Here is a 12,972-nt window from a genome sequence, read left to right on the forward strand (position 1 = left end):
ATGTTGTGTATAAACATATTTTAGAATTCCACTGAGCATCTGACACTGTGATAACATATGACTTCAGTGTTGATAACCCAAGCTTCAGACCTCACTTCATTGACACAACATTATTATTAAGATTGTTCACGTTTTTTTTTCGTAATTAATTTTACATGTACTTGTGTTGTTAATTTCATATTCTTCAAATGTAGTACATCACACTTCTGTATCTGACTAACTCTTTTTTTTTTCTTTGCCAGAAGCAGCATGTTCCTTTAAGTTACATTCCACCCATTTCAACCAGTCCAAGCAGTATATAGGTAACTTAACTAGTCATGCTGAATTATTCATGAAAAATAGGCCACTTCTGACTTTTACAATCTACTAAATAGCTGTGCAATGTAAATATGCAACCTGGCGAATACCGCAGTTTTCTTCAATGCACACCAACACAATACAGACAATTGAACACAAAGCAATTTAGCAAAAGAAATGAGAACAAATAACAAAAGGGGCAAGTGTGGGGTGGGAAGGAAGGGGTTCACACAAGGTAGTTTGTTCAGTACTCACCACTAACTGAATGATAATCAGTTTTCAATATTAAAGGCAAGAGCATCTTTCATTGAACTGAAAGAACGACTTTTAATGCAAAATGCCCCCTCGCCCTGCCCCTCCCTCCTTTCTGCAACAAATATGTGTTGCTTATTGAAGAATGACTTTTAAAAGCTGATGTGATATACCCTTTAAAAGTCATTGATATTTAAACTTTCTACGATTCACAAAGCATCTTTTGATTTTAGTTGCAAGGTTCTGTATTAAACAAGGATGTGCTTTACTGATGGATGAATGAATGAACGAATGATCGAGACTTCTGTTAATGTGAAAAGTGATGATACCCCCCCCCCCCCTAATAACAGAGCTCAGCTTTGTTTCAGACCCAATCCATGTGGCCTTACCAAGAAACCATTGTTTTATTTCACTAACAAGAATGCCTTTCAGCTGAAACAAAGCACCTTTGGTATTTATAATTGGAAGGGAAGAATATCTGTAAGCTTTGACATGAAAATCATTGTTTTTTTTCCATTCATTTGAAATATGTTACGAAGCTTTTTTTTTGTTTTTGCAAACTGTCTCAAAGCACAGATGTGAAAACCATTAATTTATATTTTCATAAGCACTGATGAAAAAAACTGAAAGACATTTATGTTAGTACGAAAATGATGACACACCCGTAATAAGGGACCTCGTCCCAGCATGTTTTGTTTGCGATCCACTCCCTGTGGCATGCAACAAGAAAACAAAAACAAAAGAATGAACAGGATGTAAATATGAGTATTGAGAATATTAGTCCATGAGTTAAACCACATGACACATAAGTTAGTTGGCATTAAATATAAATACATCATTAGTAAAACAACACCAGCCGAGAGCATTTGCAGCGTTAACTCTTTCAATTAACTGGTCTACTGCCCTCTACTACTGCCACCAGTCTCCTGGGCTTAGTGCCATTTTGTGGCAGCAGCCTCAGTGTTCTTTCTATTCTGATCATGGTACCTGCACATTCATTCAAGCCACTTTTATCACTGTCCAAAAAAGACTTTCTGGAACCAAATTACTACCTATAAATCCATTTGATAAGGACATGGATGAATTGTTTGATCATAAAATTTAACATTGTTTGCTCCAGGTGAAACATGTTAAGTGTTGCATGTTGTGAAATACTTATCAGTACAGAAGACTGCAAAGCTTTGACATTACTTTGGGTGTAGCTAACAAAATCAATCAATAGGCTATACGAAGGCAGGGCTACCAAGGCAGGGCTACGAAGGCAGGGCTATACGAAGGCATATCAATTTTTGACCAAATACTGAAAATAATAATTTCACTTTGTTTTTGTCATATAAGCACAGCTAAAGTGCAATTCTTCTCACCATTAACCCAAACCCCTGCACAGAGATGACACACTGTATCAGTAACAGTGACAACAGTGTTCTGAATTATGTCAACAGAGGTCACTTCCTCAGATCCAGTTCATGAGGTACAACACCATGTGTTATTGTTAGGTATGTTAGTTGCATAACACAATACAAACAATGTATTAGTAAAATGGTTTAATAAACAGGTAGCATATAGACAGATCCCACAATGGTCATTGCCCAAATCTCAGTTAAAACCTTCCAGTTTACAGCCAAACTATCATATAAACAGCTCAATGGGATCCTGTTACAGACTTGGTCCAAGTCCCAAAACCACAATCAAATATCTAACAGGACCCCACTATAATAGATGCTCCAAGTCCCAGCTGAAAAAAATTCATTATAAAAAACACTGGCTGCATTATGGGCTCTCTAAGGCTCCAATTCCAAAAAGCTTACTGCAAACCAAAGCTTAAATCTACACACACAGTTAGCTTGTAGTTTATTGATGTAATAAACCTCATGTTCAGTTTTGTAAGATCACAGAGGTTAATGCTACCACAGATAATAATACAGCAACACTACAGTTAACAGCTTTAAATGAAAACCTAGAGAAAATAAAAGAACCCAGAGTGGGACAGAATAAATCAGAAATGAAAAAATATAACCCGAAAAGAAACAGCCACAGCAAAGTAAGCTACAACAAATGCCAAATTCATCCAAACATTTCTTTCGTTTGAAAATTGTTAATTGACGGATATCAAAATGATGTTATGACAACCTGTGACATCATGTCTCAACAATTTCCTTTAAAAGTTTCAAACCCAGTGGTTGGCATTTCATGATACATTCATAATAACAGCTCCTACCGGGTGGGGGGGTTCCTATCGGATCAACTCATTTCCCTTCACTTCACTGATGCATTGCTATAGGCTTGAAGTAACTAATTACATACACTGTTTGCATTACATTGCATACATTATTTATATAAATTGCAACAGAGTGTGTAACATCTACAACATAGTGTGTAACACATAAGTGCCATCTTCCTCCTGGGGCTAACATTCGCTAAGAAGTTAGTTAATATCTAATATTAAATCGATTAAATATTAAATCCAAATTGATAAGTTTACCTGAGGATGAAGGTTCAATATGCATATGCGTCCTTCGTTAACAACCGACGAGATGGACTCCAAGCTGATCCCGTAGAGGTTTTTACCAAACTCTCCATATTCTACAAACTTGCCGGCTGCAATGTCCAGTTCAAACTGGTGCTTTGTGGTGAAGTGGTAGTCCATACCATCTATTTCATGGTTCTTCCGAGACCTGCTGGTATCTTATGGAAAAACCAAGAGACAGATAGGGGTATTACTTACTGCGTTTATTCAGAACACAACAAAGAGATGGCGACAATCACATTTCCAATGGTTCGAAGAAACGACAACCTTCCCTTTGACAATGTCATTTCCTTTCTGGCTCAGTCATCAAACTTTAACGGATCAATTTAGGGGTCGGATCCCAATTATTACCAGCTAACGTTCTCTGATTTGGAAAAAAAAACAATCCTGAATGATATCAAGGTGCGATCAATTGCAACCACGAGAGAAACCAAATCTTGGTCGCTATTTAAAATATTTGAAAATAATCCCTGAAACAAATCAAACCAGCTGCTTTCATGGACTGGCCTTAACTTACGAGGCACCGCTGCTTTATACGTCGTGTCATCCTCCAGCAGTTTCCGCTTTAGTTCGTTGATACCGACGCTCGGCGGCCCCACTAGAACGATGGGCCTCTTACGCTCTGGATTGGCATAGTATATCCCGACTTCTTCATATAATTCCAGCTCGTCTGAGTCGTCATCTGTCGAGGTTAAACGAAACGACAACAATCTTCCATTAAGCTGGTGCTCCAAAGTCAGGCATTAGTTCTCTGACACTTTCTGATATGCAATGCCTTTAGGCTGGCATGAAATATCATCAACATTTTAACCAGCACTCTAAGTAAAGAAAATGGTCACTAATAATCTGTCCTGTCCAAATGGCTGGGGAGGCTCTGTTGGTGTATCACAAACCTTGTATTCCTGAAATCACTTGTTTCAGTCCTATTCACACCACAATATCTTTGCCTTAAGCTCCAATATTAATAAAAAATAAAAGCAATAATTCATTTTTTTAGTGGAAATACTTTATTGTGAAATGTCCTGGTGAAATGGATATTGAAATCCTACATGTACTAATTTTTCCTGTTGTTGGTAGCTGAAGTTGTAATTAATTGTATCAAACAATGCACTGAAGGTCACGTTTGACATGAAAAATTGATCAAATGTTTTGTTTTCTCTATTTCTGCTTGAATACATTGAGCTTGGATTGCGTCCAGTTCAACATTACATGAGGAGGTTGTGACGTTTATACAATGGCAGTAAACATGGACTAATCACAGTTTATAATCATTCATTTTTCTAAAATTGCAAATTGTTTCCATTTTGCCAGCGTACATATATAACATCACACATTTTTGTTTCAAGTTCACTTTGGTAGAAAGTCTATCAAACTTGAAAATGTTAGTACATCAAAAACTGACATATCAGGACCAAAATTTCACCGGGATGCTAAAAACTATGCTCTTCCTTGTACATGTGCAAAGAAATATTATATCCATATTATTCATTAAAATTGTCTATACTTCAATTGTTAAATAAACCTTCTAGAATCTAAAACTCCACAGGTTTTCCTGATACTTACCATCTGCATAGGCGTCATAGGGGTTCTTCTTTTTCTTCTTCTTCTTATTCTTCTTGTTTTTGCTACATCTGCATCCTCTCTTTGGTTCATCGTCATCGGGCAATGTCTTCTTCATCGCTTCTCGACTAAGAACAGAGAGAAAGACGGAAGCTGCTATGGTGAAACACGACTAACTTGATGGCTACTTCAAGTTTAATAAACATAAATCTTGTTGCTTTAGACCTGCCACAAGAGAGTTGATATTATCCCTTGTAATGACCTTGAAAACACCTTAGTTGGCACTCCACTGTGCATATCAATGATTTAAAATAAATATGTGGCCATTTATCAATACCAAGTACCTGCTGACAAATATATCTCTTGTTGTATGTCAATGATGTAATGAAAAAACTGCATAATTTACTTATTAAAAACCCACCTCAGTACCCTCCCCCCCCCTTCCCCAAACACTCTACAACTGCCAACAGTAAAATTCCTGTCAATTGAACCCCTACGTAATATTGGAAATTTTTATTACTAATTACATAATTAGTTTCATTATTCATATTATGTTTGTTTTGAATATTTTATCGTCTGACCCAGAATGCCAATGTTATTTGACCACTACCCCAAAACGCAATCCTTCCTTAAACAACTGCTGGTGCTTACACCATGTGTCATGGTTCCAAAAATACCATCAGTCTTCCACCATAGTTTCAAGACCCTCCCATGCCACTTCTCTCTCCCCCCCCCTTTTTCAATTTACTTTTCTCTCCTCACCTTCCCAATTTATCAGTTTGTTATTGTGTCCTTTCCAGTACCAAAGCTAGTAAATGTATAAACAGAGATTCCCAAACAATGAAGGTGTTTATGATACCACAAGCTTGTGGAAGTTTGTGGAGTGTTGGATATAAGCCAAAACTTGTTGCTGTGGATAAGGTGAACTTATCTACTCTTTATATGAGCATAACAAAGCATTCTTTCAATTATCCTTGAATTCTATGAAATCATTCAAGTGAAGCCACAAGAAGGTTCTTTGTTTACCTACACCTTACCTTTCATTCTCAAATACCTTCCAAATATTCTGTAATAATCTATGACAAACTTGTTGACTTGATCTCTGCATGAACACTAAGTCCACAGCTAAACTATTGTATTTTATCTATTTTGTAAGTTAGAGTGACAAAGGCATGCAGACAATGCATGTGTAAATTTGGTTCACAAGGTAAGGTAAGGAATCTGTTAGCATGTTTAGCCGTACAGAACTTTTCACGATAATCGTTGTTCGATGAAGAATGCTCTGAAACAAACTTAACATCCTTATTTTATCAAACGTTTAGGGTGTATTGCTCATTCATTAACAGCATTATAACTGTTAAAACAGCAACAGTCACACATCTAACTTGATTTCACAACGGGGGGAATATTTTATAATATATTATTATATAATATTATATATAATATATTATAACAGAGCAATTCTTGCTGCCACAACTTCTGCCACAGTTGGACAAATTGTTAATAATATTGATATTTATGAATATGAGGTATTCCAAAAAGAAAATTCTTTGAGTTACTTTCACAAAAGTACTTACTTAATTATTCAAGTAATTACTTGAATATTTGAGAAAGTAGAAGATAATCTCATACATCCACCCAAGTCCAATATGTTTTTTGGGTAATCTACTTATAAAATACTTCACCCAAAAATATACTTCACCCAAAAATATACTTCACCCAAAATACTTCACCCAAATACTTCACCCAAAATACTTCACCCAAAAACAACCACATTGGGAACATTTCTTAACTGAATCATACCAAACTATTTCTTGAACTTTTAACTGGACCATCATCATTATGTTTTTAGATACCAAGATTAACTGGGCAGTACATATGGGTTGTACAGTACAGTGTACAGTACAGTGTACAGTACAGTGTGCAGTGTACAGTACAGTGTACAGTACAGAGTAGAACTAGCGTACAGTACAGCGTACAGTGCAGTGTACAGTACAGTGTACAGTACAGTGTAAAGTACAGTACAGTGTACAGTACAGTGTACAGTACAGTGTGCAGTGTACAGTACAGTGTACAGTACAGAGTAGAACTAGCGTACAGTACAGCGTACAGTGCAGTGTACAGTGCAGTGTACAGTACAGTGTACAGTACAGTACAGTGTACAGTACAGTGTACAGTACAGTGTGCAGTGTACAGTACAGTACAGAGTAGAACTAGCGTACAGTACAGTGTACAGTACAGTGTGCAGTGTACAGTACAGTACAGAGTAGAACTAGCGTACAGTACAGTGTACAGTGCAGTGTACAGTACAGTGTGCAGTGCAGTGTACAGTACAGTGTACAATACAGTGTACAGTACAGTGTACATTTAGTGTAAAGTACAGTGTACAGTACAGTGTGCAGTGCAGTGTACAGTACAGTGTACAATACAGTGTACAGTACAGTGTACATTTAGTGTAAAGTACAGTGTACAGTACAGTGTACAGTACAGTGTACAGTACAGGGTGCAGTGTACAGTACAGAGTAGAACTAGCATACAGTACAGTGTACAGTGCAGTGTACAGTACAGTGTGCAGTGCAGTGTACAGTACAGTGTACAATACAGTGTGCAGTACAGTGTACAGTGCAGTGTACAGTACAGTGTGCAGTGTACAGTACAGTGTACAGTACAGAGTAGAACTAGCGTACAGTACAGTGTACAGTGCAGTGTACAGTACAGTGTGCAGTGCAGTGTACAGTACAGTGTACAATACAGTGTGCAGTACAGTGTACAGTGCAGTGTACAGTGCAGTACAGTGTACAGTACACATATGCAGTACACATGGCTTCAAATAGAAGATATCACTGATGGAAAATCTGGCAATGCTCTTCAAGGTGTGCTGTTACTTCCTTCCCTTAATACCAACACTGAGTTGCTTGTAGACGTGGCTTGAGAAATGGAAATCACTGACACAATATCTGCTACCACCTTCCATGTTTGCTGACATCCTGCCTTCCCCATCCCACCTCCCCTCCAACCTACCGAGAAGACAGAAGCTAAGCTCAAGCTGCAGGGAGAAAATGTTCCGTTTTCGTTACGGCATATTGACCATTACCATTTTTTTAATGGCTGTTTCATCTCACAGGTCAGGATCTGAGTTAAAAAAATTCAACAGCACTTAATCCTCTCATCAATTCTTCATCTTACCTCTCTTTTCTTGTGTCTATTTTTACTCATATTCATTGCTTTTACTGCTCATCAATCAGTGTCTCTTAATGTGTTGTTAACTCTGTCTTCGTTTGATTCCCTCCTACCTATCATATATTTACCTACGCAGGCTTTTTTGGCGGTAGTATAAGCAGTTTGTTGACAGTGTTTTTCTCTCTTTAATAAATTCCAATCTGAAATAGCTGTAACTTACTTCATCTGGAAACCTTTACTGGGAATGAGTCCTGCTAATGACTGGTCATCTTCTCCATCTCTGTGTGCCTGCCACCAATTAGAATCCTCTTGGTTGATTATGTGTAAAATATCTCCCTTATCAAAGGACAGACCGAGCTCCTTGCACGGAATGTACATGTCATCTTCGGGATCGTACTTGAAGAGCGCCTTCACGTGAACCTGACGCGGGTAAAGACAAAAATACTCGAGTTTGAAAATTCACCATTTTATATAATCTGTCATAATAAATACTTCCTGACAAGCCACATTTTCTTCTCAAAAACAAATGCATTTTTCTCAATAAGGAGTGAGATGTTCTAGAATAAGTTGCCAGATAGCAACATAGCATATGTTGGTCTTCCATTTAAGTGCCAGGCACTGGGTTAATGACCCATCCCTATGCCTGCATCACATTTTTTTCATTTTTAAATTCTTTTGCCCCAATTTCAAGGTGTCAAGATCAGCTACTCTATGAAGCTGTCTTACAGTAAAAACATTATTAATGTAGTTTTACAATCTTTACGTAACACCACCAGCATCATACAGTCTTGGATGTATTAGAGGGACTATATATCAGCTTCAAGTGCCAACACCAACCATCACCCAATCCCCTCCCTCCACACCCCTTCCCTCCCCTACCCACAAGTCATGGGGGGGACTGTCAAGTGTTGTAGTTCCCATCACCTGGACCCCAAGAAAGCTGATTTTCTGGCAATTAAAAATTGGTTCATTGGATATCTTACCATATTTCTTGCAGAAGTGGTTGCAACTGGTGGCTGTTGTGGAGTAACAATGTCTCTAGCGGGAATTACACGGAATGTTATTGTACCATTCACATCAGCCTAAAAGTGGGAAAATGAAAAGAGTGGTCGAAGACATGCAAAAATTTTAGATATAGGCCAACAAACTCTGTCAGGTAATGACTAGAAGAAAACCATAACATATACCTTGAGGAAGGGGAGTGGGTAGGGTGAGTGCAAAGGGGAGGAAGAGGAAAGGGAGTGGGAGTTGGAGGGGAAGGGAAGGGAAGGGTGGTAGAAGGTGAGGAAGGGTGCATCATGAGTCACTTAAACCCTCCAATAAGCACATTTCCCTCGTAATAATACTTAACCAAACAACGTTTGAGCGAACATGGCGGACACACATCACATAGAGCGTGTCATACTACCTGTCTTGTCCTTAACTGTAGCAGGAAATCTCTTCCAATTTCAATTTCCAGTTCATGACAAAGTGAGTTTTTTATATAGTTCTTTTTCATACTCCCCCCCCCCTCCCTTCCTTAATAATAAGAATATAAATATATCAATGAAAGTGGAGAAAATTATTCATCAGATAGATGAATACTTCATTTACCAAACTTCAGAATGGAATAGACAACTTTTGGACCAGGGTACAGATTTTTACACTTGTTCTCCCACTCTTCCCAGTGTTCTTAGTACTTATAAAATAATGAAACACTATAAAACATTTAGACACAGAAAGTGGAATCATCCTTCTTCTTCATCACCTTTTGACCTTAAAGGGATAATATTCCAGTGATTACAACCCACTTTTAAAGTGACAATGGCTGCAAATAAATGAACTGTTTTCCCCACCTTTCCCACTATGGCATGTCAGTACTGACATCTATGCCTACAGACATCCTCCTTAAGCGCGCATTCAAGGTGAATTCAAGCAAAATTTATCTGGTGAATCTTAACGACCATTTTAGCTCTAAATGAAAGAAAGAACTGCTCACCAGCATGTCTGATATTTCGTCCACGCTTTTGCCGTTAACATCCATGCCGTTGATTTCCAGGATCCGGTCTCCTTCGTGTAAGAGTCCGGTCTTTTCAGCCATGCCACCTTTGATGATTCTACCGATGATAACCTCCTCATTGTCGTTGACAATCGTCGCACCCTGAATGAGGAATATCGGAATATAATTCATTCGACTAGAACAGTCTCTAAAAGCTCTTTCATAACTGCAGAGATTCTGAAAATGTCAAGCTTGTGGACATATTTTTCATGAAACACCAGGAACAAACGCTCAATTCTGGGTCTGGCTAGGTTGTTAATTACAAAACTTATCTACCTACTTTTTGAGATAACATGAGCAAGAAAAGCGGCACTCTTACCTTGAAAAGAAGGGCAGCAAAGTAAGGGTCATTGGAGGCAAGGTTCTAACCAAGACCCCCCACCCCCCCCCCCCTCCTCCCGCTTCCTCATCCCATTGCCAAATTTGTAACACCAGTTTTTAATGCATGGAAACTCAAACTTTACAAGCTCTATTGAAGAACTTATCAAACAACTACACACTAAGTACTACAGTTTGTCTGAGAATCTTAACATTTCAGGTTTGCTTCAACCTCTTTCTCTATATTAACAAATTCAGTCCTACCTAGCATCCTACATTTGATGACAATCCATCAACAACAAAGTTTGTCAGCTGTTTAAATCTATTAAAGACAGTTATACATTAATCCCACAGCTTATGTCTGGGTTCCATTTCTGTTTTCTTCACTTGTAAAAGATCAACCGCCCCCCCTCCCCCCGCCCGCACAAAAAAAGGAGGTCAGACTAGAGTGGCCCGTATCTAGTAAACCAATTTCATGGGAAGAAGGTGTCAAGTTAACTGCTAATACACAAGTAAAACCTGCAGAAGTGATCAGTAAATTTAAATCATAAAGTCGACATACAGCGTTGTGATTCATTGCTGCACTTCAGACAAACAAGTCTAATGTAAACTGTGCACACAAGGTTCTTTCACTTAATTAGGTACTGTACTTCCACCTTTCCATGTATGAAGTTCATCCAAGCTTATAACTTTGGAGTTGCTATTGCTATTACAACTTGTCAGACTTTTACCTATGGTGACACCAAACTACCTTTGATCTCTCTGAAAAACAACAGGATTCTTGTACTCACCGAGGTGGACCCACTTTCTGAGTTTTAAGTTCATCGAACCTATGCTTTTGAAGTTATATAGTTTCCAAGGTTTTTAGACTTTGACCTCTGATGATCTCAAATGGCCTTTGACCGCCACAGATAACTGTATGGTTTTTTCCACTCACTAAGATACACTCACATACCCATATGAATTTGACCTACCATGAACATGTTGAGTTTACAAGCCAAGGCATCACACACACACAGACACAGACACACAGGTGTGTTTTACATTCAGACCGAGGACCCCATTTTTTTTTCATTGTTCAAATCCACGTACCAACCTTAACAATACCCCATAACAATAGAATTCTTGCGAGGACGTGGTGATTCTTTAGAAATCACATCCGAGGACCTGGGAATTCTTTGTTCAAGTCCTCGGTCAGAATACAAAACAAGTGCATATGTACACACACACAATCACCACTATATAGGTTCCTTTTGCCTTCAGCAAGGAATAAAACAAGAAAACACAAGCTAACCACTCACCAATGGATTGCCGGCTTTGTCGATCCTGATGATCCGATCCGGTCCATCTGTGACAGGAACCACTTGCCTGGGTGTGGCTGCAGCCGCTGCAGCTGCTGTGGCTACTACTACCTTTCCTGATTCTCCTGGTTTGACCGGGGAATGTCTTTGCTGGTGATGCTGGACTGGATCTCTGTTCGCTATTTGGTCATGGGCATGAAGCAGGGCCTACATAATGTAACAAAACAAAGAAATGGTCACATGACTTGTGGGAGCCAATTACATATTATTATTAATTTTAAAAGCAGCTACAAGGCCCTTTCAACGTTGTATTGTATTGTTTAAATTTCTTGTTAACCTTATACTGCAGCTTTTTTAATCACTGGTTCATTGTCTTGTGGTGTGCATGGTGAGCGGAGGAGGGGTAGGGGGAGGGGGATGTTTGGTAATGGTTCTTTAATAGAATAATCTGTTGCTTACTGTTGTCTTTCTTCTAGTTCAAAACTTCTCAAAGCTTGTTCTTTGGCTTGTCCAGGGGGAATTAAAAGCCCCCAAAACTTGTGAAATAAACATGATATCAATTAACATTGAAATGAGTACTCACAGTGCAATATTAACATTATTTATACAGTATGAAGTATATACCTTGCATGTTATTGCATATTAGCTGGCACGTTGACTTCTACTACACCAGCACTCTCTTCCATACTGTTATTGCACACAAGGCACTTTGTTATTCACAATTTACATTCAGAATTAATCACACACAGTGTGTTCAGTGTTAATTATTCACTACTTAATGTTCCTTCATTGGGTGGGAACGGCACAGATTGACGAATGTGTAAATCATCGTAATCCTGTAACAAACGGAACTGTCAAGTATCGACAAAATGTAGTAAATTAGAAAACAAAGTCTACATTTGCTGTAAATCTTATGAACAAAACTTATTCGCCAAAATGTCTATTTTTTCTATGTAGTACCCACTGGGCTGTTGGAATTTTCAATACAGGGTTTGCATGTAACCTAAACACTGCAAATTGCAGTAAGCCAATAAATGCACAGCATACAACATTGTCCATCAGTCGAGTATTTTGACATCATTTGACATTATTAAAACTACTCTCCTTTTGGAAACTGGTAAGCAGATACCATGTACAGTAGGATGTCTATAAAAACAAGTTATAATAACCTTTGACACAGCCATAACAAGATAAACCTCTAGAGTGGCTCTATTTAAACAAAGATGACAGCTCGACTCATCTTGCAGATATATGTGATATATTTTACAGCTGGATATTGTGGTGAAGTATCTCTCATATGTTTGTTTTATGTTTTGCTTCATTGCAATACATTTCATGAATTCACCTGATCCAATTTCCATCTCTAATACCCCCCCCCACAGGAAAGAAAAAAAGACCTGACATATTTTTTCAAATAGTCAGCATTCTTTTGGCTTGAATGCTCATTAATAACAAACAACCTTGAAAGAAATATGTTACAAATAATCTGTATAAAATTG

At 38.1% G+C, this 12,972-nt stretch overlaps 1 protein-coding gene across 4 annotated transcripts in view; it reads right to left on the minus strand.

The window, feature by feature from the left end:
• LOC139971154 (protein PALS1-like) overlaps positions 1 to 12,972 on the minus strand; it is a 76,701-nt gene that overhangs the window by 6,454 nt on the left and 57,275 nt on the right. For 3 of the 4 annotated variants that reach the window (XM_071977383.1, XM_071977384.1, XM_071977386.1), the window contains 8 exons: positions 11,474 to 11,680; positions 9,795 to 9,956; positions 8,800 to 8,898; positions 8,037 to 8,236; positions 4,640 to 4,764; positions 3,594 to 3,758; positions 3,032 to 3,234; positions 1,212 to 1,259 (listed from right to left, as the gene is read on the minus strand). In XM_071977383.1, coding sequence (XP_071833484.1) covers positions 1,212 to 1,259; positions 3,032 to 3,234; positions 3,594 to 3,758; positions 4,640 to 4,764; positions 8,037 to 8,236; positions 8,800 to 8,898; positions 9,795 to 9,956; positions 11,474 to 11,680 — 1,209 coding nt within the window. The remainder of the gene's footprint in view (positions 1 to 1,211; positions 1,260 to 3,031; positions 3,235 to 3,593; positions 3,759 to 4,639; positions 4,765 to 8,036; positions 8,237 to 8,799; positions 8,899 to 9,794; positions 9,957 to 11,473; positions 11,681 to 12,972) is intronic. The other variant, XM_071977385.1, reaches the window with a different exon arrangement.

The sequence above is a fragment of the Apostichopus japonicus genome, chromosome 8, assembly GCF_037975245.1.
Source record: "Apostichopus japonicus isolate 1M-3 chromosome 8, ASM3797524v1, whole genome shotgun sequence".
NCBI classification, from domain to species: Eukaryota; Metazoa; Echinodermata; class Holothuroidea; order Aspidochirotida; family Stichopodidae; genus Apostichopus; species Apostichopus japonicus.